Raw genomic sequence first — 24,462 nt, 5'->3', positions numbered from 1 at the left:
AACCATCTGGTTGGAATGCAAAGCTGCTTCTTCACCTTCGTCTGCGTCATGTCAGTCGACCTCATTCAGGGTTTGAGCCCAGAAAATCTATAAACAAAGAGAATGGATACTCAAGTTTAACACAGAAACACTTCATGTTATAAACATACTTTTTACAAAAGGCTTCTAAATTACATTACAGCAGCATATCACCTTTCTCATCAGCGTCTCACCAATTGCTAATACCTCTATCACAAACAACAACATTGAGTAATTTTGATTAATTCTGACAGATAGAAAATCTACTCTAGGAGTGTGTCAATTGCAGATTTCTGGCCAATCTTTAAAAATATGACTTGTCAATTCTGATTTTGGCCGATACTGATTGTCTTGTCTGAATATTGCTAAATGCAGAAAACGTCAGTGGGTTGGCAACAGTGGGGTGACTATTGATAACTGCAAACATGGAGACATGACCTGGTGGGCCGGTCTATCAGTCAAACATCTCTAACARGARARGAAAGCGKTTKATTTTTAGATCTTTGCTGAGGTAGAAAAGATCAGTGGATGAAATCACTTTCACATGTATTGGCGGATCACCAATCGTCAAAATTAAGGATTTGGGGAAGATTTATTGGTGCACCCCTAACATAYACAATAYACAAATATTTTCTTTTGAAAATAAAAACATACACTGATTTTTGCATATTTGTTAAAATAAAGTCACCATGTCATGATTTTATGTTATGAGACATATAATTTGTGAAAATAAAAACTCCTCCACTCCCCCTGAGCTACTATTTCCATCTGAAGAAATCCATCACTCCCAACCAAAACCAACCAATCAGAGACAGGAGGAGAGTCTTAGCGCTGTCAATCAACGTCTTCATGCTGTCAATCAACTTACCATTACAGAAAAACTGTTTATCCACCGTCATCGGTGTCCATGCCTTAACATTCATCCTTAACATTCATGAGAGATTCAGTTAGCTGCAGCGTAGCCAAATGCAAGAGATCAGGGAGAAGTGGGATGAGCAGCACCACAAGAGTTTGTGATTGACACGCTAAGACCTGCCTCCTGGCTCTGACTGTTTGAATCCAGTTAGCACTGGCTAACAGATGAGCTACGTTTTTTTCACAGATTATCGCTCATGCAATATCAGGACACAGTGACAGCTTCAACAAATATGTAAAAAAATATATAAGTAACATAGTGCTGCATTAGACATTATTAGAAAGACACATAACAAAACATGATGCCTGTTATTGTAGAAAACACCACACGCTTCTTAATTTAAACTAAAGGTTTATCAGGTTGAGTAAAACAAAAACAAATGTTCACACCGATTTTAAAGATGCCTAGTTGCTTTCCAGGAAAAGTTCAGGAGTGTCTGGATGCAGCTGTTGAGGAGAGAAAACAAAATAACCATATAAGGAGAAAGAAATATAAACACYAAAACATGCAAGTCTTCCAATAATTAAATCAATTAGTTTTGTTTGTTTGTTTTTTTTACAATAAAATGAAATAATTTGTTCTGACAACAAATTTAGAACAGTACTATTTATATAGTTTTTAAGCTAAGCTACAATAACCAATAGTGAGTTTGCAAGCAGGCATTTCTGTAAAAACTCCCAATTGGAATACTTTTTTTTTTTTTTGCAAACGTCACTTTTATTTACTCTCAGTGATGTTTGTTCCTATTTCAGAATTACAGACTTACAATTTATATGAGGCAAGAAGCTTCTGACCCACTGTAACAGTTTATCAACGTAACCTAATCTCAACATGCCTGATTAGAGCACCGAACATGCAACAAATTTAACGCTGACTAAAACACGATCCGTCGCCACCCCAGTCTTACCTCCGCCCCCAAGTTTACGTTCGTTCTTCGTTCGATCCCACCATACTCCCCACCACCACCCCTAACTACAACTTGCAGCTTGATATTTTTAAAAAGCAGGATTGAGACATAAGTAGCATGACGCCATGAACGGTTAGCTTTTACGCGCCCTGTTCAGTTTGACTTGAAAAAATGGCCGGTACTTTGAATTCGGTTAAATACATGAATAGTAATACAGCAATCACCGCATTTTACTTTTATAATACACAAGCAAACACAGCATTGTAAAAAAATAATCATTTTTGTTAAAAAAAAAAAAGAGCAAAAAGTTTGCAATTATAGGCTGTGCCAGGAGTCTCACGAAGTCAAACGAAGTCAACTACAAATATTTCAAAACATTATTCACAGAAAAGAATGTGTTTTTATTTATTTTACTTTACCAGGGAGGTGGCAGAAAGGTAACTCCATCTCTTAATCAAACCGAAATCCAAAAGATATGTTCCAGGGTCCGGTTAGCGAGCTTGAAATGTCGTCCGACCAGTTTTTGCGCTTCGCGAAGGTTCTTGTTCCCATGATGCAATGCGTAAAATGGAAAATACAGTACAAATACCTGTAAAACTAAAAAACGGAAAAATTCCTTCAAATTTCTACAGTACATTTACCCGTTTTTTTTACAGTTTTTCTTTTTTTTACAGTTTTTTTTTTTTACAGTGCATTATCAGAGATGAATACTTTTTGATCTTCAAGAACCAAGAGAAGTAGTACACTGTCCTTCCAGGTTCTCTGGTTAGTAACAGGTCATTTTTGTTCATCAATATGACAAGGACATAAAATGGAAAAAGCTATGCATAGTCATAAGACTTATAAATTTGGTTTTTAAGTTCTTAAAACGACCACATATTAACCCTTCTGCAGTTAGGTAATCTGCACGCCATAGATTTATTGGTGCTGCTCTAAATGTCCTGGTATATCTGAGGACTGGAATCTGAATTGACCTTGCGGTCAATGATGTTGTTATGAAAGCATTTGCTCCTGTCATCTACTGTAAGATATATTCTAAAGGTCAGCTTGCTGCAGGTTTAGCTGCTACGTCACCATGTCAAGGGTTCTCCTTAACCTCAGCACACTGTTCATCAGCGGTTTGCTATGTTCTGTTCGAGGTTACATCAGATTTAAGTCCTGTTAGAGCACATATATGACATTCTATATCCGTACAAGACAGACATACAATATTTAGTTAATTTTTCCTTCATCTGCAGATGTGCTTAATATTGCATCCCTCGTTCTTTTTGGTTCTTATCTATCCCTTTCCTTTCTCTAATCTAAATGTCCAATGGTCCCACATGACCTTCCAGACAATTGCATGCCACTGGCTGTATCAGTGGGCAAGGCCTGTTGAGGGAGATATGCTGACTGACAGGTAATGACATCCACTGAGAGCCGGGATTCCCTCAGGATGTACTGTCTGTTGGCGTGCCAGTCTTTTCCCTGAATCCAGAAATGAAACTACCCTGCTCCACCACTGCCATTTTCATCATTACAACCATCAGCATCCTCTTCTTCCTCCTCACCATCAACGTCAAGATTATCTTTGTGTCGCTGGCATCGCACTGAATCAGTTTTTGCACTGCTTGTCTCCATCACGATCTGTCAAACAGTTGGCTCGTTGCTACAGGTCTGCCCGGAGTTTTTCCCTTTGTCATGATCTTTTCTTGTCAGTTTCCCACCCTTTTTCCTTTCCTTTTCGTCTGTAACTCTTCCTTTAGATCTCTTTCCTCCTCCTGTGTCTGCCAGTCTGAGTCTGTCAGGCTCAACTAAAACTGTCACTTATTTTTACTCATGGATCAGACCAAATGCAAATGAACCTTTGACATTTATTCCCAGCCTTTCTCTCGCTGACCCACTTGTTTTAGCCTGGAAGGTCTTTTGCATTGAATTAATACATTCTGTGGCACCAAGACTGATGAGGTTATAGTGGTATAACAGACTCCTAATGTATGAGCATATGTTTTTATATAAAAGGCAGGGCAGAAGTGGATGTCATAATTCACTAAAGCTGCCATGAGAATTGATGGGAAGCATAGGCTTTGCACCTGCTGCTGTCATTTTCTCTGAAGTGATTGACTTTAATTTCTTTTTATCCCTTCATTACATGTCCTTCCACTGCATATTACAAGCTCAGCTACTAAAAGACCTGACTATATACTCAGCTCCAAGTTATTATCATAGGTGAAAAGATTGTATTTATGAAAAAAATAGTTTTCATGGCCAGCTAACAGATTCACAGTCTCCTGTGATGGCTTCCACAGACTCTGACGCCTTCAAAGCATGATCTTCTCAATGAAGTCCTTCTCTGACAGACTTCGGAAAGCAAATTTCCATTTCTGCCATCATAATGAACCAGTGAAAATAATTTTTCTTTTGAACATTTTCTGACAGCAATATTTCAACATTGATTCCTCTGTTTTTTTGGACACCCAATTTCTAGAAGATGCACTTTTTTAAGAACTAGAACTTCACACATACGTTACAACAGTTTACTTTTAAATTTGTATCATTTCTGTCTGTGTGACATTGCAAGAAATATCAATATTACTGGTTTTTGAGATTTCTTTGTTTTTAAGAATTCATAGTTAATTACAAAGTAACATAAAAATTACTTTTTTTTTACTCAACCAAATCCTACACCCACCACAGATGGTTAAAACAAAATAAACACTTTCAATTAAATATAATCAGTTTATAGACTAAATCAAAACAACTGTAGTTCTAGCTAGCACAATACTAGTTAAGTAATTATTAATAAGCAGAAAAAGCAACACACTTGGCATTAATTAAAACTAATTAAAAGTTCAATCTTACATTTCCTTTTAACAACTGATAGTCTAATTTGTCTTTGGAATTTCCTCAATAATAAAAACACCACAGAAATGTGTCTCAGTTTCTCTACAATAAAAAAAATAAGAGCATATCAGATTTTTTATTTTATTCAACAGTAAAATCTTAGCAACCATGCATTTTCAACTCGTTGCATGTTAGAGCCATAGTCTCATCTTACTTGACATAACAGCTGTGAGAATAAAATCAGTTTTCTTCTTTGATTTCCCTCTTGTCTCACTCAATATAGCAAAAGACTGCTTAGCAGCAAAATGCTGTCAGAAACCATCAACAATAACAAGAGAGGTTTCTAATTATCGCCCCCTTAATCTCCGTCTTGGCATTCATTCTTTATTCTTTATCAACAACTGTGGGTTGTTCATACACAAAAACTGAGAAACAAAAGAAGCATTTTTGCATTTGCTTCCCAAGTTGATTGCTTCAACTTTCGGAGGCCTTGAGAGAAGATATTAGTCTTCGTTTTAATCAGTTTCAACAATTATCGTAACCATTCTTTAAAGCTTCTCCTTTATGTTTTTATGTATACTGCTCAGTTTTTATATTTGCTAGCTACCACTTGCACCAAAAACTGCTAGTATGTATGTCAGTGTATTTATGTAGGATTGAAACTTAACAAAACAGTCTGAGTCAGGGGAGAGCTGTGGGCCCCCGGATGAAAGGCAGAATGTGACCAAAGTAATCCAAGCCTTTGCCATTTCTTATGATAACTGGAGAAAGCACATAATAATTTTACAATTTAGGTGTACGTAGAATTATATAGTAGGGTGCTCCAGACATTGTTGACTCATTGTTGCTAAAAACTTTAAAAGACTGACTGATTTTAGTGACATAGAGGGTGTAAAATATTGAACAAAATGTTGTGCTACATGACTGGCCTTATTTTTACTCTTACATTTAACTTTATGACAAACAAAATTACAAGAGGATCGCCAATATTTTCTCCAAGTGTATTCTGGGTAACCTTGTCACCAGCCGTCCACCAGCGTCATAATCAGTCACTTGGCAACAGATGGCAAACTAGCTAGAACATTTTTACGGACTAAGTTAACATGAGTGGAGCTCCATGGAGCGACAAAGTGAAAAGGATGGAAAAATATTTGGTTTGTCGTCTTGGAGATGACTCTGACTTTTTTGTAGGCAGCGATTCAGGCCCGCCAAAACTGCCAGCATAGCCAGGGAGCTGGGCTAGTTACAGGTAGCAACTCTTAACATATCATTCACAATGAATTAACTGTAGACTGATTGTAAATTGTATCACCCCAGCCGCCTAGCTGACATCCACTTTTTTCTGTCTCGGCGGTACAGCGGGATGTCAGGGACTCAAGAATGAGTTATAGTCGCGCTTTTGACAGTTCGGGTTGAGCGCGTGCGAGCTACGACGGTATGCCGTTGATAGGTAAGGCTTACATTGGATCCGCCTCAACGTCCAGTTTGAGAGAACGGCGGCGCGCGCACGAGTAACAAAGATGTAGATGTGCACGAGGCGCTGCAACACGCTGCGTGTGCGGCAGAGTCAGCGCGTACCACTGCTTGCCCGCTTCAACGCGCGCTGCTGCGTGCTCGGTTCAACGCTTCAACATAGCTTCAGCAGTTGCTAGCTGCTCCAGGCCCTGAGTTGAAATTGATTGTCAAAATGATCTGATCGCTATCCGTTGTGGTGAACTGCTTTGAATTAGTGTTGTTTCATTATTCTCTTGGTTTTTTATACGTCGTGTCTGTTAGATGGACTTCAGAATGACGTAGTCGCTCTCTGTGGTGGTGAAACTTGTAAGCTCCGCTGTTGCAGGCATGTCTATGTTGTAAAGTTACAGTACAGACCAAAAGTTTGGACACGCCTTTTTCATTCAAAGAGTTTTCTTCATTTTCATGACTATGTAAATTGGAGATTCACACTGAAGGCATCAAAACTATGAATTAACACATGTGGAATTATGTACTTAACAAAAATGTGTGAAACAACTGAAAATACACCTTATATTCTAGGTTCTTCAAAGTAGCCACCTTTTGCTTTGATTACTGCTTCTCACACTCTTGGCATTCTCTTGATGAGCTTCAAGAGGAAGTCACTTGAAATGGTCTTCCAACAGTCTTGAAGGAGTTCCCAGAGATGCTTAGCACTTGTTGGCCCTTTTGCCTTCACTCTGCGGTCCAGCTCACCCCAAACCATCTCGATTGGGTTCAGGTCCGGTGACTGTTAGGGCTGTGTAATAATATCAATTTTGCGATATATATCGATATTTTCTTTCCTAGAAAAAAAATCGACATTCATCCGCAAGTATCGTAACATCCAACTGTCACCCTGCTCACTCACTGCTTGCTTTGCCAGGAGAGTGATTAGGTCATCAGACTTAGTGATTCCTTCAGATGCTAAGTGTCAAGGTTCAAAAGGTATTATTTACTTTACAAATGCATGTAAGCTACAGTTTCTACTGTTTCAATTAAAAGAAACATGTTTTCTCACCACTTCTTTGATTCTTTTTGTCCAGCTGTCGACTTGAAGTCTGTGTCCATGTCCAACCAGAGCCAGGTATTGTGTAGTTGGTGCTTTTAATCAGTTTTCAGCTAAATTAATCCAATCTAACTCTATAACAGTCACAAAATGTCACCAAAATCACTCTGTCCCTCTAAAATATTTCAGAAAATTGCCAAAGTGTATTGAATTGTATCATTTGATGAATATCGCAATATATATCGTACCGTGAGCAGAATATCGTGTATCATATCATATTCTGAGATTATTGTATCACTACTGCCCTTCTGTACTGTATATTATCATGAGCTTTATTATTTGGGTAAAAGGGCCCGGTCAGTAGCCCCGCCCCCGGGCTGCGATTTTGACTTGTTCCGCTAGTGGTTCCAATCACACTCTTTAGTATGATATTCTATTGGCTGAATTTATATTATATATTATTATATTGGTGACAACAGCAAATTACTTTTTTGTCACCAGGTCTTTGTTGTGCAAGTTTCAAATTTTGTAAGATGGCACCTCCATTCCCCTTGATGGATTCTGCTGCAAGGCTGGAGGTTGAGATTGATTAAAGCATAGAAACATAAAATACGTCTTCAACGCTGCCATATAAGCTGGCATGAGAAGTTTGCAGTTATGCTGCCACAAGTGAATGAACTATTACACACACGAAGCTCCGCGTTTGGCTGCTTAATTACACAAGTGCAGGGGTGTTTTGAGATCCCACGGGTTCCTGAGCACACATTCAGACACTCGTGTATAAATCTAATGTCTAAACGACTCTTATAGCTGTCTGTTTTTTCCTACTAATTAATGTCAGCACAGCCACCACGTAAAATGAGGAATGAGGTTAGAATGGGTAAAGAAAGTGTTTGATTAATTAACTGTTTTCTACATGAAGTAAAACAAATTGCTAAACAATGAGGACTCTCACAAGACAGCATTGAGTTGAGTTCAGAAATATTGATATAATGTGAATGTACAGAACAAGTCAGTTCTACTTTGAAGAGCTATGAGTGCAAATTACTTTCCATCTCATAATGGCGTGTTTGACCATGACACAGTGCTCCAATCTCAATGTTTTGTTGGGTTCAAGAGCCCACACAAACAGGTTCAGCCTCAAAATGTATTCACCTACCTAAAAAAAAAAAAAAAGGGCACTCCCATTTTCTTAAACTGACAACCGGACTCTTCCAAATGTCAGAATAATGATACAGATTTTTTTTAAAATCATTTTAACTGCTTAAAGTGTTTGGCCTCGTGACCATCACTACTTTCGGAGGGGAAAAGAGGGTTGCTTGCGAGGCTTTGAGGACCTGTGAAGTACGATGTCCACAGCATCATGATTTTGTTCCCCTTCATCCAGTTAAAGCAATTTTTGGACATATGAGTAAGATACAGTAGTATCACACATGTGGGTAGAGAATGCGCCAAGTCAATGCTGAGAGACCCAGGCAGACCAAGCTGTGACTCTGAGATGTTCTTCCTGTAAGAAGATACCTCAAACACCACAACTGGTTTCTCTATTTGAGTTTAGCTTCAGCATGAATAATGTAGACATGGACACTAGTACAAACACTATTTTAATTAAATAATTATTGATGTTTACAGCTTTCTTATCTGCTTCACTTCCTTAAAATTTTGAACCACCCTAGTCTACCACTTCAACAGCAGCTAGAAAACTTAGGAAAAGTGAAGGGTACGTATTTCTTGCTGGAGAATGATTAAAGCTTATTTGTGCACATTTGACCATTTTTGTAGTCTTAATTCCTCTTTTTGTTAGTAAGTCGTCATAAAGTAGTCCCTCCTTATCCTTTCCTCTAGATAAGGTATTTGAATAAGAATCTGGTTCTTGACTCCATGTTGTCTAATACCATTTGAAATCAGCTATACGCCTGCTTCGATTGTTCAGCTGAAGTAGAAAACATACAGTATTACACTTCTAACATCACCAAACAATAATCATTAAATAACCAGTTCAGGATGAATAAACTGCTCAGTAAATGTAAAAACGGTTGGAGTGCTGCAATTCCTAGCAAAACTCATTATTAAAATATTTTAAACGAGATAATTAGTTCTAAATAAATACATAAAATGTGAGTGAAAATATTTCCTTTGATATTTTTGCTTTTACATTGTTGGGCGAGTTGAATATGCATGTTATATTGAACGATACTGGAGAAAGTGGAGACTAACTGTTGAGTTTAAATAAAATATTCATTGTGAAATCTATGTGAAAGGATGACATGTAAAAACTCGTTAAACTGATCAAAGAGGCTCAGAGAGGGCAGTTCTTTTTTTCCAGGTGTGAAATCCGTTGCCATGACTATTACGCCCTTTCTATGTTTGATGGAAATGCATTTTTAAATTGGACTTTTTAGTTAAGTGGTGGGCTTATTTTTTCTTTTTTTTTGCAGATAAATAGCCAATATAAATTTTCCAGCATTCAGACTTAGAATAAATAAAGCTAAATTAGTGACACATATTCAAAAAGTGTTTGAGTTAATGTCTACCATGAGAATTTATGTTGCATTTATTATTCTTTTGTTGTTGCTGCTTCTCTTTTAAAGACACCCGACATCTGTTTAAATTTCTTGGTCCATGTGTCTTCAAGCTGCGAGAAACAAAATGCCTCTATCTGTATTCTGACACTTTATCCGCTTAAACCAAATTAAACCCATTCAATGTTCACAAGCGGATTCATTGAACAATCATCCAGTTTAGTCTTCATTAGTTTTATTTTCTCCCACGTTGTAATCACAGAATCTTTTTTTACTGTTCTGTGAAATCACAAAAATCAGTTTCAAAATTGAACTGAAAAACAAAGCGTTTCTTTAGTTCAATTATTTTTATTGAGACACTTGTTGCAGTCTATTTACATAATTCAAAGCTATTTAAATAAGTACAAAAACAGAACATAAAAAGATGCAAAAATAGATTTTTATATTTATTGTTCATTGTAAATTACAAGAAAGTATCAAGTATATTAATTAAACCAATGAGGTGCCCTTTCATAGCAACAAAATAAATGCAAAAAACCAGCATACAAAAAATAGTCTGTCTTAATTGATTATGATGTAATACAGTTTTTCTGATTTGTGTGCCAGATCCTCAACTATTTTACTTAAATGGGATGTATTGTGTATTTTCCAGGCACGTAGTGCCTTCTTACAGCATAATCAAATAACTGTTACCTTCAGTTATTATATAAATGTTGTATATATAAAAAGTAACTTAAAGTTATAGCACCTGTGCAATATGGTGCCTTGAAAAAGGCCCATGTCTCTTTAAAGAAGCTCCTACCCTTTCTGACACTCAGCCTTCAACATACCATGACAACAATGTTCCCATGACAACAATGCTCCCCCATTGTGCTGTTTACAATCATTCTCCGAAGTGTTGGACTGAGAAGAACTTTTTTTGATACGCTCAGCGCAGTTTCACCAGAGGTTTAATTGCTGCTGCTCTGACATCTTTCACTTCCTTAAATGTGCCTGCCTATTCAGCTCCTTTTTTAGTGCCAGTGGAAGTGTCGAAGTAGAAATATTCCAAAATGCTGTTTTGCATTAATATACCATTTCGATTTACAAAAAAAAGGTGAACTCTTAATGTTTACAAAATAACTGTTCGACTACAACCATGTCAATGAAATGATCTCAAAATGTGAAAAGTGCTCATGAAAATCAAAAGCATTAAAGTCTAAATGAAACTGCACAACATAAATTCAAACGACAACCTAAAAATAAATTAAGTAATATGCTCATGAAATGAAAAACAATGGTCTTAATCCAAAATATCTACAATATTTAAAATTTTTGAAATTTCTAAAAGGACCTAAGACTGAGATCCATGTGATTATGGAGTCAAATCTTTGGAGCTAATACTATAGTGCAATTTAGTAGAGAAACAATTGTGTTTTTATAGGACAGGTTTTCTACATTGTGGATACAATGTGAAAGAGGCACACTTTTTCCTGTATCATTGTTTGCTCACCCTTGAATTGTCCCCAATACACTCCAATGTAGAATTACTTTTGCCCTCAATCCTTTAAAGATTTTTTCAGGTCTTACGTTCTATTTGCTGGTCCTGGGAAAACATTTCCCTCAGTTAGTTAAAGCCATAAATAGAAGGTTTTGTGATAAAATGCTTTGCATATAAGCCAATTAACTCAGCGCAGTCATGACAGCTGAAGCATTTTAGCCAAGTGTATTTCTCTTAATATCCATCAACAATAAGCACAAGTTGTACAATATAATAAACTATGAGGTAAAAATAAAGGATAAAACTGAAAACTTGCTCAAAAGCAATCACACTGATGCTGATTTTATGCTGAAATGTTCAGTTGTTTACATTTTTTGCATATTTTACCAGACATAGCAAAAAAAAAAAGATCCCAGGATTGCTAAATGGGTGACAAGGCATTTGAGTGCAAGCTGTAATCCATTACACCTGATCCATATCTGAACGACTTACTGACTTCTTATATGCTTTCATGACTCGAGGTTAATGAACCAATTGATGTACAGTAATTCAAAGAAAAAGTTAAGATAGGTCTCTAATTGTAAAATGAAGTAAAATAAGGGAACTTTATTTAGTCTAGTCTTGAACATAACTTAAATAGAACAAAAGCTCAATGATTTAAGCATGGGAAAAAAAAGTTCTGGATAAAAGAATGTATTGAAAAAAAATCTAAATGTGATTGCTGTAAACACTATTTAAATAGATTAAAAAGGAGACTTTGAGAGGTCAAACTTTTATTGGAAATCTCTTGTCCTAGTGTTCTTTGAATGACACAATAAGTATTAATGTTATTACATAACGATTTAATCACATTGTGATGTTTTAGAAAAACATATTTTGAATCGGGCAACAAATATTTGACACCACACCCTTCTCTAACTGTTTAAGGACAAAGTCCATCAAAGTATTTACAGCACATTAGCTGGAACTAATTTATAAAAGATCTGGTAAAAAGTTTTGCTAAAGTTACCATTTGCTTAAAGCGTTTGTCAGACATTAAGCTAAAAGAGAAGACAGTAGACAGTTCAGTAGAGTGTGTTTTTACTCTTTGCTAGCCTTCTCCAGAAATACGTGAGGCATCTGTATTCCTAGATCACAAAAACCATTGGTCACAATTCAGAGAAGTATAAAAACTGATGGTGTAGAAAACAGAAGGTCAGGGAAGTTTCAAACTTTAAACCATATCATAAAATCTAATGTCTTGGAGCTGCAAATCCAAGACTGTAAATGCCAGGATTCCAAAGCTGTACCCATAAACAAATTAGCCATAAAATAAAAATTATCAGTCAATTACTGCATGAGTTTCCCTCCTCCTGCCAAAAGAAGCTCTAAAACTCATTTCTTCATGAACATTTGTCCTCTGACCGGCTATCCAGTCATGGACATGGACTCAGCATATTTATCAGGCCATATTTTCAACCGATTTTAGTCAACAGAGCAGTTTGTGTTGCTTTAAGTTAGATAGTCTAAGCGTCAAAACCATGTAGGTGGAAATCTGCCATTAATATAAGAAAAGAAAAAGATACATTTTAACCCCATACTAATTACCAATAACCTCTCCACAGAACTTCCTTGATGTACCTCATCTACTCCCTCAGGTAGAAAGGAATTTATTGAAGAACCAAATTCTGCAGTAATGAATAAGTGAACATTTTAAAAACGTCCCCTTTTTTCAGTGTTGTATCTTTTTCTTTTTATTCATGTAAGCTGGCCAACAGCTTTTTATATACCTGGAGCAAAGTTTAATGCAAGGTTTGCTATTTAAAAATCCCTGTCAGCTACTTCGATGGTTTTAAAAATAATCATTCTGGGACGATTGCAAAACAGATTTCTAAAGATACCAGGAAAGAACAATACAAATTGTCTGTGTAACTTGCAATCTGAAGCTCCTCACCAAATCTGTCGAGAAGCAATGTGTACAGTTCTATATCTGTTGTGGTCTCCAACCACGTTTCTAGCTCTTCTCTCACTTTCACTACAGACAAGATTTCCTAGACGTGCTCCAGAGGGACCGCATGTCAGAAAAACAACCTTCACCACAGACTGCTAATAAAGTTTGCAGAGCTGGATGTTTTTTTGTTTTTTTTTTACTGGAAAAAAGCAAATGACTGTTGTGTAAATACAGAAGCTAATGTTGCTAGATTTTAGGGTGAGCTTGTATTTGTGTAAAGAACAAATTCTACATTGTGGGGACTGACTGCTCCTTATGGGGCCCAACACCGAGGCCCCATAAGAATAAGAGCTGTTTTTGGGTTATGTTTAGGACTAAAGTGTAAGGTAAAGGTCAAGTAGACTATAGGAATGAATAGGCCTGTCACGATAACAAATTTTGCTGGACAATTAATTGTCTAAAAAATTATTGCGATAAACGGTAATATTGTTTCAAGACCTTTTGACATTGATTTAATGGAAATGACTAATAATGCACGCTTATTTTCTGCCATAGATAGATACACTTTATTTTCAAAAGAACACATAACACTGGAACTGATAAGCTAAATAAACAAAACAACCAAAAACAAAAATAAAAWGGATTCTCAGTCTCCATTAACAAAAAGCGTACTTGAATAAAAACTAAACAACATAAAGCCAAAGTGGAAATAAATACTGCATTCAACCAAAAGAGTGCAGATTATGAAGTCTGTATACTATATTGCCCTTCAGTAATCACTAGATTTAAATAGAGAAGATGGGCACATCCGACTACCTGATGCAATAGTTCACACTACACGGTTTTTTGCCCCTATTTTCCCCTTGTGCCAATCTTAGATCGTTGGCCGATCTGAGATTGTCGCTGGTGATTTCATAACCGATCATCCTGTAGTGGGATTTAGATCGTCTTGGCCGCTCCGATCTAAATCAGGGGTTTTTCCCGACTGGGAGCTTAACGCAGCCTGTTGAATGTGACAGGTAGCCAATCAGAATGTGACAGGTAGCCAATCAGAATCCGCGCTTTCTGAGGGGAAATTACGGAGGGGAATCCCAAACAGCTGACATGGCTCAACCCGAAGTCCAGCGGACATCGGAGATATGTGGAAACAACATTAATATTTATTCAACATTTCGTGCAAATAATATAGAAATGACAAGGGGAGGAGTTGGAGCCAAATTGCTACCCGGTAAGTTTTCAGCTGTTCTTCGTTATCGTGACATAAATAGGTTATAATGATTTTCATTCCGTCAGGACTTTACGCTGACTCTAGCCACATGCATCACAGGTAGATTCTAAAGCATTGATTAATGCCTGATATTAAAATTAGTTAACTGGACTTGTAGCCATTATTTTTCGCTACAAGTCCAAAATAATGGCTGTGTGGCTGGACACCACACAATTATACCGATTTCTGTCGGCTAATGTGTGGTCTCTCAGGTTGTGAAAATGGACCGACAGTCGGCGCGCTGGACTTTACACTTAGGAAATGAGGAAGGGAGGGTCAGTGGAGAGCACCTGAGTTGAGCTTTTTTTCATTCAGTGTCATCAACAGAAAGAATAAAAGGCAGGAAGAAACGATAAAGCCGATAATTAAAATGAGGTCGATAGGTTTAATTTATCGTACGATTAACTGATTTATCGTTTATCGCGACAGGCCTAGGAATGAACGACAAATGAATGGAAGTCCTACTGAAGATGGAAAGACATGCTGTGTGTATGTGTGCTGACAAACGCTTTTTTCATCTTCAATGACTTTCTTTCTGTAGAATTAGCTGCCAACATTATTTTATATATAAGTTTGGCAAGCTTTTTAAAAATTATTCTCACCATTATCTTTATCATCCAAGATACGGTTTCCTCACATAGTCTTCATTTTGCTCCTGTAGTTTAGATGTTTGTTTAGGGGGCAATCCAAATTTTTCTAAGAGTTGTATTTGTTGTACTTTCTCACAGTCTCCGCACAAACTCATCCCAGACTGAAACGTCTACCTGGAGCTTGAGGATGCACTAAATTCAATCGTCAACGTCTTTGGACCTTGCTTTATGCTTTACATCACCACATCCAGCTTTTTGCATTGAACTTAGTGATGTAAGGTTTGAATATAAGTGGCTCAGCCATGGAAACCCATTCTATGAAGCTCTCTACACTGTTGGCTGTACAAAACAGTATATGCCTCAGTTTCCTCTGACCCTTCCAAGTGAATTTCACATTTCTCTGCTTTGTAGCTGACTTGCTTCCACTTTGTTGTAACACCACTAAAAACTGACTCTGGAATATGTGGTAGCAAAAAAATGTGACAACTTTGCTCATTTGCACATGTGGTATCTTATCTGAATTCACTGAGCTCCCGAGAGCGACACATTCTTTCACAAATGTTTGTGGAAGCAGTCTGCATTAGAAGGTATTATATGTCTGAAATGATTGGTTCAGCAGAATTCAATGATTTGTTAGGGTGAATTAATAGTTTTAGCACAGTACTGTATACTGTTAATCGCTAGATCATTCCTGCCTCTTTAGGAAGTCTGTACTCCATGTTAAACATGTACCTCGTGCCTACAAAGCATCCTAATGACATTCTTTAAATCCAGCTGTGTTGAAGCATGGAATTATGTACAACAAATAGGACAGATACTCATCTGCTGCTGCTTTGATGTCATTTTTATTATTTACTTAGCTGCAGTCTTGGCGTTCATACAAATATCTGTTATTACCTCCTGAAGAAATGGTTGTGTTGACATCTTTAAGTTGATCTATATTACATTTGTTTAGGGGACTTTTAAATCTTTTTAGGGCTCTTATAAGTACTGATCCAGCACAGGTCATAAAAAATGTTATTTTGGGTCAGACACACAGTGAAAACCATGAGACAGTTAACCAACCGTGAGACAATTAATTTTAAATGTATGAAAGCATATGTCATTCAAGTTCTTCCCAAGATTAACAGCCCAGAACACGGCGGATGTTTGCTATGAATGTTTAACCAGCAGTTCAATATCTGTACTGTCAAAGGTCAGTGAATACATTCACGATGTGACTAAAATATCACAGCATGCATGCAAAAATATCACCTTAGCTTTTTAATGCCCTATGCGATCTTATTCATATGTACTTATTCACATGTATAGAGCACAAAGTACACATAATCTCTCCATAACTTGCTTAGAAGAGCCCAGCACAAGAGACAAATTAGTTATCCTGATTGCAGTTTTACAGTACAGTAAATATTGCACCCAGAAGGAACATAAATCAAATGTGAGAGGAACACTTTTCCTCAGCACGGTTTTATGTTGCAGTGGTAAAATGATTTAATTTGGTTGTAGACTCACTCTGCAAGCTACTGCACTGATTTCATGAAAGCATTAAAAAGCTGCAGATGCTTGGGGCAGCAAACAAAATGATTACTTATGTTGTGTTTTTAAAAATGTTAAAACACTCAGGTAATATAGAAACTGGACTTGGTTTGAGGTTCTTACCATATGATAAACCTTAAAGATGTGCCACATGCAACAAAAAAACATAGATTTTTTCTCACTGCTAACAGAATAATATAAACATAAGAAAGTGGCAATATAACATTAGTACTGGTAGTTAAGTTAAGCTGTCTGCACAGGTGACTAGCGTGCAGACAGTTTTTAAAACTGTGTTTTAAAAACTTTAAAAAATAAGATTGATAGTGCATTTGTAGCTTCCATTTCATTACTGAGCATGCTTTTGTAAGATTTAAAAGGACACAAATTATTATTCCATGTAGGAAAAAAAATCACAATTAATTGGAATTTAATCAACAACCATATAACGACAAAATAAGCAACATTTCAATTTAATTTTAATTTATTTACTGTTAAATTATTGAATAAAGAGACATATGAGCTCCTCAACAAAGATGTTTTTAATCTGGCATTTAGGTTATTTGACTATCAGATTGGTGCAAAGTGCTATTCAGTTTTCAAGTGTTTCAGGAACATTTGACTACTGATATAATTTCTTTGAAAAAATACTTCTTTAGAAATGTGGACTGTAGACGCTGACATTTGCGATGGGGACATCTGTGCTTGCTGCAACATGTTTTGCATTGAGATGGAATAGCTTCACAGAAATAGGTTAACTCCTTTTTGCAAAACTTGCACACAATAATTGTTTCCAGCATCCCATCAGGCCGATTTTCTTTTTCTTTAAACAAGGAAAGTGGCTTTATCATCTATTGCTGTTATTTGCTGATGATGCTGGTGCAGCAGATTTACCAGAAATGCAATATAAAGGTTCCGGCTCGGGACTTTAGTATCGAGAATAAAGAAAAAGTTAATAATTGTGTTAAAAATTTAAACATATTAAAATCTATGTAACTAATAAATCAAAATTAACATGCTAAAGTCCCCAGCTTGAGACATCTGTGCACCACTGGAGCACCTGGTGAGGCAGGTCCCACTCCGTCAAATCAAAAAAAAAAAAATCTGATTTGTAGTGTAAGTGTAGAGAATGTATCTTTCAATTCTTATTTGTTGTATTTTACTTTGTTTTTGCCAGCTGCCATTCTTGACGATCCTATGGAGTGCAGCAGGGGAGAGCGCTTAGCCATCACGCTGGCCAAAAATAACATCAACAGGAGCAGCAACCGCTCTACAACAGGCAAGCTGGAGGTGGACATCTTTGAATTGCTGAGAGACAGTGAATATGAGATGGGGGAGACAAGTAAGTGTCTTTGATAGCCATGTAAAGTAAACATAAAAAAACATGTCTTCATGTATGTTGATTTTTGTCGTCCTAATTTACAGTGCTGTTAAATAGTATTTGTTCCCTTAAATATTTGCTGTTTTTTTTTGTCACACTGCAATGTTTGGGACTCTCAGACAAATTTTTACTATAAAATAACCTGAATAATTACACAAATACATCCTTTATATGTAATATGAATTTCAGTCCACTGTGCTTTGCAGATTTTTTAAATTAAACATATTGAAGGGTTTCCAAGCAAGAATGCCCTGTATCACAAAAAGGATTTAAGTTTGGACTTTGACTAGGCCACTCCAAAACCTTTAATTTGCTTTTCTTTTGACCCACTCAAAGATGGATTCCATCCCCTAAGTATCACACTGCTAAATGCTGTGTTAGTTAATTCCGTAAGTTTTATATTTTCTTTTTTCTTTTGTTAACTGCCAGATGAGTCATTGATGTTCTCCTGGAGTAACTTCAATATGTGAGCAATTCCTGGGAAGTTTGCCTCTGTTCTGTGTTCTCTCTGTTTGTGCATAATCAGGTATCACTGTGGTTCCCTCAAATCCCAAAGCTTCACAATTGGTTTTGTAACTTTCCTTCTCAAATTGATGGATGTCACTGGCTGCTTCTCATCTGTTCTTGAATTTTGTTAGATCGAGGGAAACTTTTTGAGGTCTTTCGACCTTTTTTATGTGGTCAGAGATGTTCTATTAAATTTTCCTTTTGAATTTCCATGCCTGGCAGTAAGTACAAAAAGCTTTAAAAAATAACTTTTTATGAAATCTACATCTGAGAATGGTATTTTGATTTACTGAAGTTATCACTGACATTAAAATCTGTTTGATGATCTGAAACATTTAACATTGACAAATAAGGAAATCTGTAAGTGGCAAATATTTCACAGCACTCTTAATGTGTGCTTTTTCTGTCAAATCTGAGGAGCAAAACAGGGTGATCCATATGAAATGTGCTGCGTCGGGTCACCAACTGCTCCAGAAAAGTAGCAAAAATAAAACTAAAAACTGTAGAAAAACTAAATGTACTTCATATTACTTTGACATCTTTTCACCACCCACTTCATGTTCTCACCTCTACTAAAGGTCATCTAATGAGACTGTATTCTGAGCAAAGAAATTATATAATTTTGTGAAAGGTCTTTCTGGAACAATGTGTTATGGGAGTAACGGGTAGCTGACATGATTAAACCCAATTTAATCAAGACGATGAAATTATAGCATGTTGCACAAACTTAAAGTCTGTGTTTTCTCATTTATTGGCAACTAAAGTTTTAGTTGCTTATTTTGCATGTTTTCTGCATCAAAATAGTTACTTGTGAAACAATATAGTTAGGATATAAGTAAGCGGAGAGTGAACTTATCTCCATAAAAACATTCAGTCAATGAATTAAAGTTCTTTTTGTGCAACACTTAGTCAGATATAAAGAATAAACAATTCTGTATTTGGGGAAAAAACAAAGTATTGTGAAAATGTTGACACTTACAAATAATCCAAAGTATTCAAACAAATGGATTTCATCATGATGCAACCCTGATTAAATAAAGTAAATTTCAACAATTTCAAATATCCATTTTGTTGAGCAAAGCTACTTTTGGAGCATGTAGGAAACCAGCTTCTTCATGAGATTTGGCTGAAATTCTGGGTTCAGGGGCGTAAAGTGAAAGTGGAATCAACAGCACAATTATTTTAAGCAAGATTGCCATGAAAATTGTAAAATTAAATGAGAAAGCATTTATACTCACCAAATGTTTTAAATGATGCTTTTTACTTGTTAGAGCTGATAACTGGAAAATGGTTTCCTCAAACCTCAAGTTTTATTGTTTGACCTTTTTAAATTTTTATTGAAAACACTTAAAAAATCAATTCAGCACAGTCTGTATATTTAGAAAACGGCACATTTTCTAAACAAACAGTTGCCACAAAAGGCGGAGAAATTGATCTGTATTATGTAGTGGAACAAACATGAAAGATTTAGTGGAGCTGCTTCTATAGAAACACAGATTAACTTACTAGAGAAGCAGAAAACTTTTATGTTTTCTGTCTGAATAAAGACTAACAAGCCTAAATGTTCCTGTTTTTCTGTGTGTATGGCAGCATCTGTTCCTGTGTGCAGCCTAGATATTGTTATAGTACAAATCCTTTGTGTGTGTGATTAGGGCCAGGAATTGGATTAGGGTTGGATCAGTGGCCACAGTTATTGTAGATGGAAATATCAAGCAAGGACCACTGCATGCTTTGCTTCATCACTCACATAAACAGATACACTTAGGAGTGCTTCTAATATTGTACATATTTTATCATATTCAGTTTAAAATAAAAAGTTTATCAAGCACATTTTTCAAGTAATCAAAATAATATCTTTAGAAAAATGCTGAGATGAAGTCTAAACAAGATTTTTGGTGAGAATAATTTAGACGATATTACCAAAAAGTATTTGGTCGAGTCTCTTCACACACTTAGATACTGGCGTGATGTCATCGTCTTGATTAAATTGGGTTTAATCATGTCAGCTACCCTTTACTCCCATAACACATTGTTCCAGAAAGACCTTTCACAAAGATAAGGAGTGTGTTCATTGCACTTTTATTAAACTATTCTTTCAGAAGTGTCTTGATGTGTGTAGAAGGGGACCCAATCGCAGCAGGCAGTAGACGTAGAATGTTGTGGATGTTTTAATGTCAGTCACTGCTCTCCCTATGCATTGCTATGGCAGGCCCCAATTAATAAAAACGTTCATTTTCCAGCAGTGCTGTTGGGTCTGGTGAGTCTCATCAGCTTACCTCTGGTTTGCACTTCCTCAGCGGTGTTCTGTCGGCAGGCGGCCAGACTTGGTGAAGCGGTGTATCTTAGCTGTGGATCAATAATAAGCTGCCATTTATTTTTCCTTGGTGGGGTGGCAACTGGTGTTGTTAATGGCAAGCTCCAGGAACCTGGAACTTGAAGGTTCCTTTTGCAGAATTCTAAATAAACCAGAATCGTATTTTGTGCACTGAGGTCCTGGATGCACTAACTGTTGCCAGTATTTCTAGAGCCCTAGCTCCGTGGACATGGAGCAGACTTCTCGATGTGACCCTCCCAGTAAGCATGTCAGAATAAAAACTGTTTGACTTAGGTGTTGGATTCTAAGGATGTCTGTCACATCAGAGTTTCCTTCTTGAAACACCTCATCCTCCTGCTGCTGTAACCAAGGTTAACATAGTGTATTTTTGCGTCAGTAGTTTTCATAGCAGCCTCTCCTATGTTCATTACTTCATGGCTGGATGTCCAGCAAAAAATATAGTTGGGCAGTTGTCTTTTGTCAGAAAACTGCCAAACCCAACTTTGTCCATTTGATTGAGAGACATAATTAGTCACTCTGGAGAAAATGTCTTCACTGCTCTAATCTCCAGTGGCAGCATAAACCACTTAGCTGTTTTATGTTGCACTTGATTGAAGGTCATGTTACACTGTTCTTGAGCTAATCTGAAGACCACATAAAGTGTGGAGATCTGTAGTTATTAAGTCTATTGAAATTTATGGAGCTGTGCGCACTATTTCATCATCTGCTGACCCTGCTCTGTGATTTACACAGTCCACTTTGCGACTGACTTGCTCATGATGCCAGTCACCTCCACTTTGTTTCAATACAGTAGACTGTGAAATATTTAGTAACATCACAACTAGACTTTCTGTACAGATGGCACCCAGTCATGGTGTCACATTGGATTCCACCGAGCACCTGAGAATGAACCCGTCTTTCACAAGCATTTGTAGCTGCAGTCTGCATGACTTTGTGTTGAATTTTGTACCCGTAAGGCGATGAAAGCATTTGCAACACTGGAATTCAGTGATTTAAATTGATGAGCAAAAACTTTTCACGTTAAGCTACATTTTTAACAAAAACATTGAGTTTCACATAAAAAAATGTATCACATTTTTTAAAATAAAAAATAAAAACATCCAAGTTATAGTCCTAGAAATCAATGCTGATAACTTTCATAGACAAAATGTTTTTGTTAATTTTTCATAACGTTGTGTGAGAGGTGGGATACATTCCACACAGATCATAAATGCTGGGCGGTACCGCCCCCCCGGGGGGCGTTCAGAGGACGGCAGGGGGCGCTGGCGGATATTTTTACGAAAGGGGGGCTCTGGGATGCCTTTGGGGGGCGTTTGGTCGAAGGTAAACTTTACACCTTAAATGCACAACAATGCCAGTTTAGACTTTGAGCAACTTGCTAAAACTGTATTGTGTTACATTAAATCATGCTTGGCTGCAACTATGTAGATTGCAGCTCTTCTTCTCTTCAGTGTTTGTAGCTTATTGGCGCAGCTCCGCTCCTGCTACTAGCTTCACCGGTGCTTCAGTTCAGTTTTACACCGGCTGATGACGTTGCTGAGATTCACTTTGTCTGGTATTTTTGCCAGTTCTGTGATCAAGTGTTTTATTTCCGTTTGAAGGCTGCCCGCTTCCATGGAAGAACAACTGAAAATCTCTCTTATAAACACTCAATTACTAAAATCACGATGCCCTGACTTTGTATCCCTCTGAAAAATGAACCCATTTAAATAAAGAAATTCCTCCACGGGTGACACCACGATAAAGAGCGTTCATTTTATAGCGTTAACACCGCAGCTGTAAGTGGTCCGGTATGAAATGGTGTGATAGAACAACGGTACCACAGCACTTTAAAATTTCAATAATCAGAAAACCGAAATTGTTTCCATTGTTTTAAAAGGTTTATGTCAGTCTGTCTTTTCCCCATCAATACTCTTCTCGACTGCCCTGCACCTTGGGGGTCAAAAAAGACGCGCACATTGCGCAAAACTCTGAAACAGGAGAAGCGGGACATAAATCGGAGCGACAAACTAGATGTGAATTATGGCATAAGAACAGATAATCCGACGCTGAACAGTGAAAAATCAACACATGATGTGAAACACATGACGATTAGGCGGCGCAGCAGGTGATGAGTGAAGATTACTTATGGTGAGCGTCAACAAACGATAAAATAAATCTAGCAACAGTAAAGAAACTAAAGTGGACATAGCAATAAACCAAGAGAGGGTAATAMTAATCAAAKGAARCTAAATGGAAATGAATGAAGAACAAAATGGTATGGCAAGACCTTCCAAGCAATAATTAATACAGAGAACTGTATGGCAAGAATAAACAGACACTATTTCCAGATAAAAGGTAAAATAATATTGTTGAAGTGCCATGGGTTTAAGACCATATCTAGTACTGAGAATAAATATATTTTACAGACCATAACAGTAAATAACTTATCACTTATTTATGTTCAAAGGGTTAGGGTTAGAAACCAACAGAAACACTGAAGAGCAGAAGAGCCATGATTAATAGTTACAGTTCTATCCATGTTTTAATGTTGCAGAGCTCAGTCGGTTTGCAAATAGTTCAAAGTTTAAACTGCCATTGTTTTGCATCTTTTATCTGCTCATTTTGTGCAATATTTAACAACTAGAAAATGGCAAAGAACAAGAATATTCTTCCACTCTGGCTGCTGTAAGGTCTACCAATTTTAACTTGAATGCTCATTGCATTTTTCATAGACACTTGTGAAAATAATTTCTATTCCCATGGCTTTTTTGTTCTCTGGGAAATTATTTTTGATGATAAATAAACAAGCAACAAGCATACAAATCAAAACATCTACAATAGTGATAGTTATTTCATTTCATTTCATTTATTTATTTATTTCGAACAGACATTAAAAACAGTCAAAAAAGAACAAGAAAACAAAATAGAATGAGACAAACTTAAGAAATAAAATGTAAAACAAATTATTTTGYCCATGTGACATGCAATTTTATATTTTCTGTTCGAAAAGGAGCAGGTAGAAGATACATCTTATAATATCCTGCCCCTTTCATACCATTTGATGTATTATCAATTGACTTTCAGAACATCAACAAGAGACAACTTGTTTCCATTTTTCATTATGTTTAACTATGTACAATTATTTTAAGTACTATTTATATAATCATTTACATTATAAACTATTAAACATGTTATATAGCATATTTTGAAATGAGTTCTGCTTTAATCAATTTTTAAACTGGTTTATATTAATAATAAAATAATAGTCAGTGTAAGTAGCCTACAAATTCTTTGGTGGGGGGTGGTGAGGGACCTGGATATGGGTTAGGGGGGCGCTGGCACAAAAAAGGTTGAGAAACACTGGTCTAAGCCATTGCCTATGTGGTGTTCCAAGTGAGCTGAATCAATGCATAAAGCTAAGCTTTTTGCTGCTCTGTATTGATTAAACTATAACCTTTCTGAGCTGAATGTTGCATCGACATCAACCTTGTTGCAACCAGGCGTTCTCATGGGGGCCAAAACTCCATCCTGACAATGCAAAATATAATTTCCAAAGTACTGGTGAGGATGAAGGTTACAACTTACACAATAAATACAAACATGGCGCATATTTGTGTGTGGCATCCTTGCTACATTTGGTTATTGCACTTTGGATATGCTGCAGATGACCTTATCTTTGAGGTCAAATTGATTCCATAAATAATAGCAGGCTTAAAAAAGTATGGAAAATAGACGTTAGAAAAATTTAACTCACCAATACCCTATATA

The 24,462-nt window shown here is 36.6% G+C and overlaps 1 protein-coding gene across 6 annotated transcripts in view; it reads left to right on the top strand.

The window, feature by feature from the left end:
• Positions 1–24,462, top strand: part of grik4 (glutamate receptor, ionotropic, kainate 4) — a 347,487-nt gene that overhangs the window by 172,423 nt on the left and 150,602 nt on the right. For all 6 annotated transcript variants that reach the window (XM_017308264.1, XM_008425649.2, XM_008425647.2 and 3 more), the window contains one exon: positions 17,667–17,831. In XM_017308264.1, coding sequence (XP_017163753.1) covers positions 17,667–17,831 — 165 coding nt within the window. The remainder of the gene's footprint in view (positions 1–17,666; positions 17,832–24,462) is intronic.

This window comes from Poecilia reticulata, linkage group LG13 (genome assembly GCF_000633615.1).
Source record: "Poecilia reticulata strain Guanapo linkage group LG13, Guppy_female_1.0+MT, whole genome shotgun sequence".
Classification (NCBI taxonomy): domain Eukaryota; kingdom Metazoa; phylum Chordata; class Actinopteri; order Cyprinodontiformes; family Poeciliidae; genus Poecilia; species Poecilia reticulata.
Note: the sequence above shows the minus strand (reverse complement) of the source record. Positions and strands in the feature narration are given on the sequence as shown.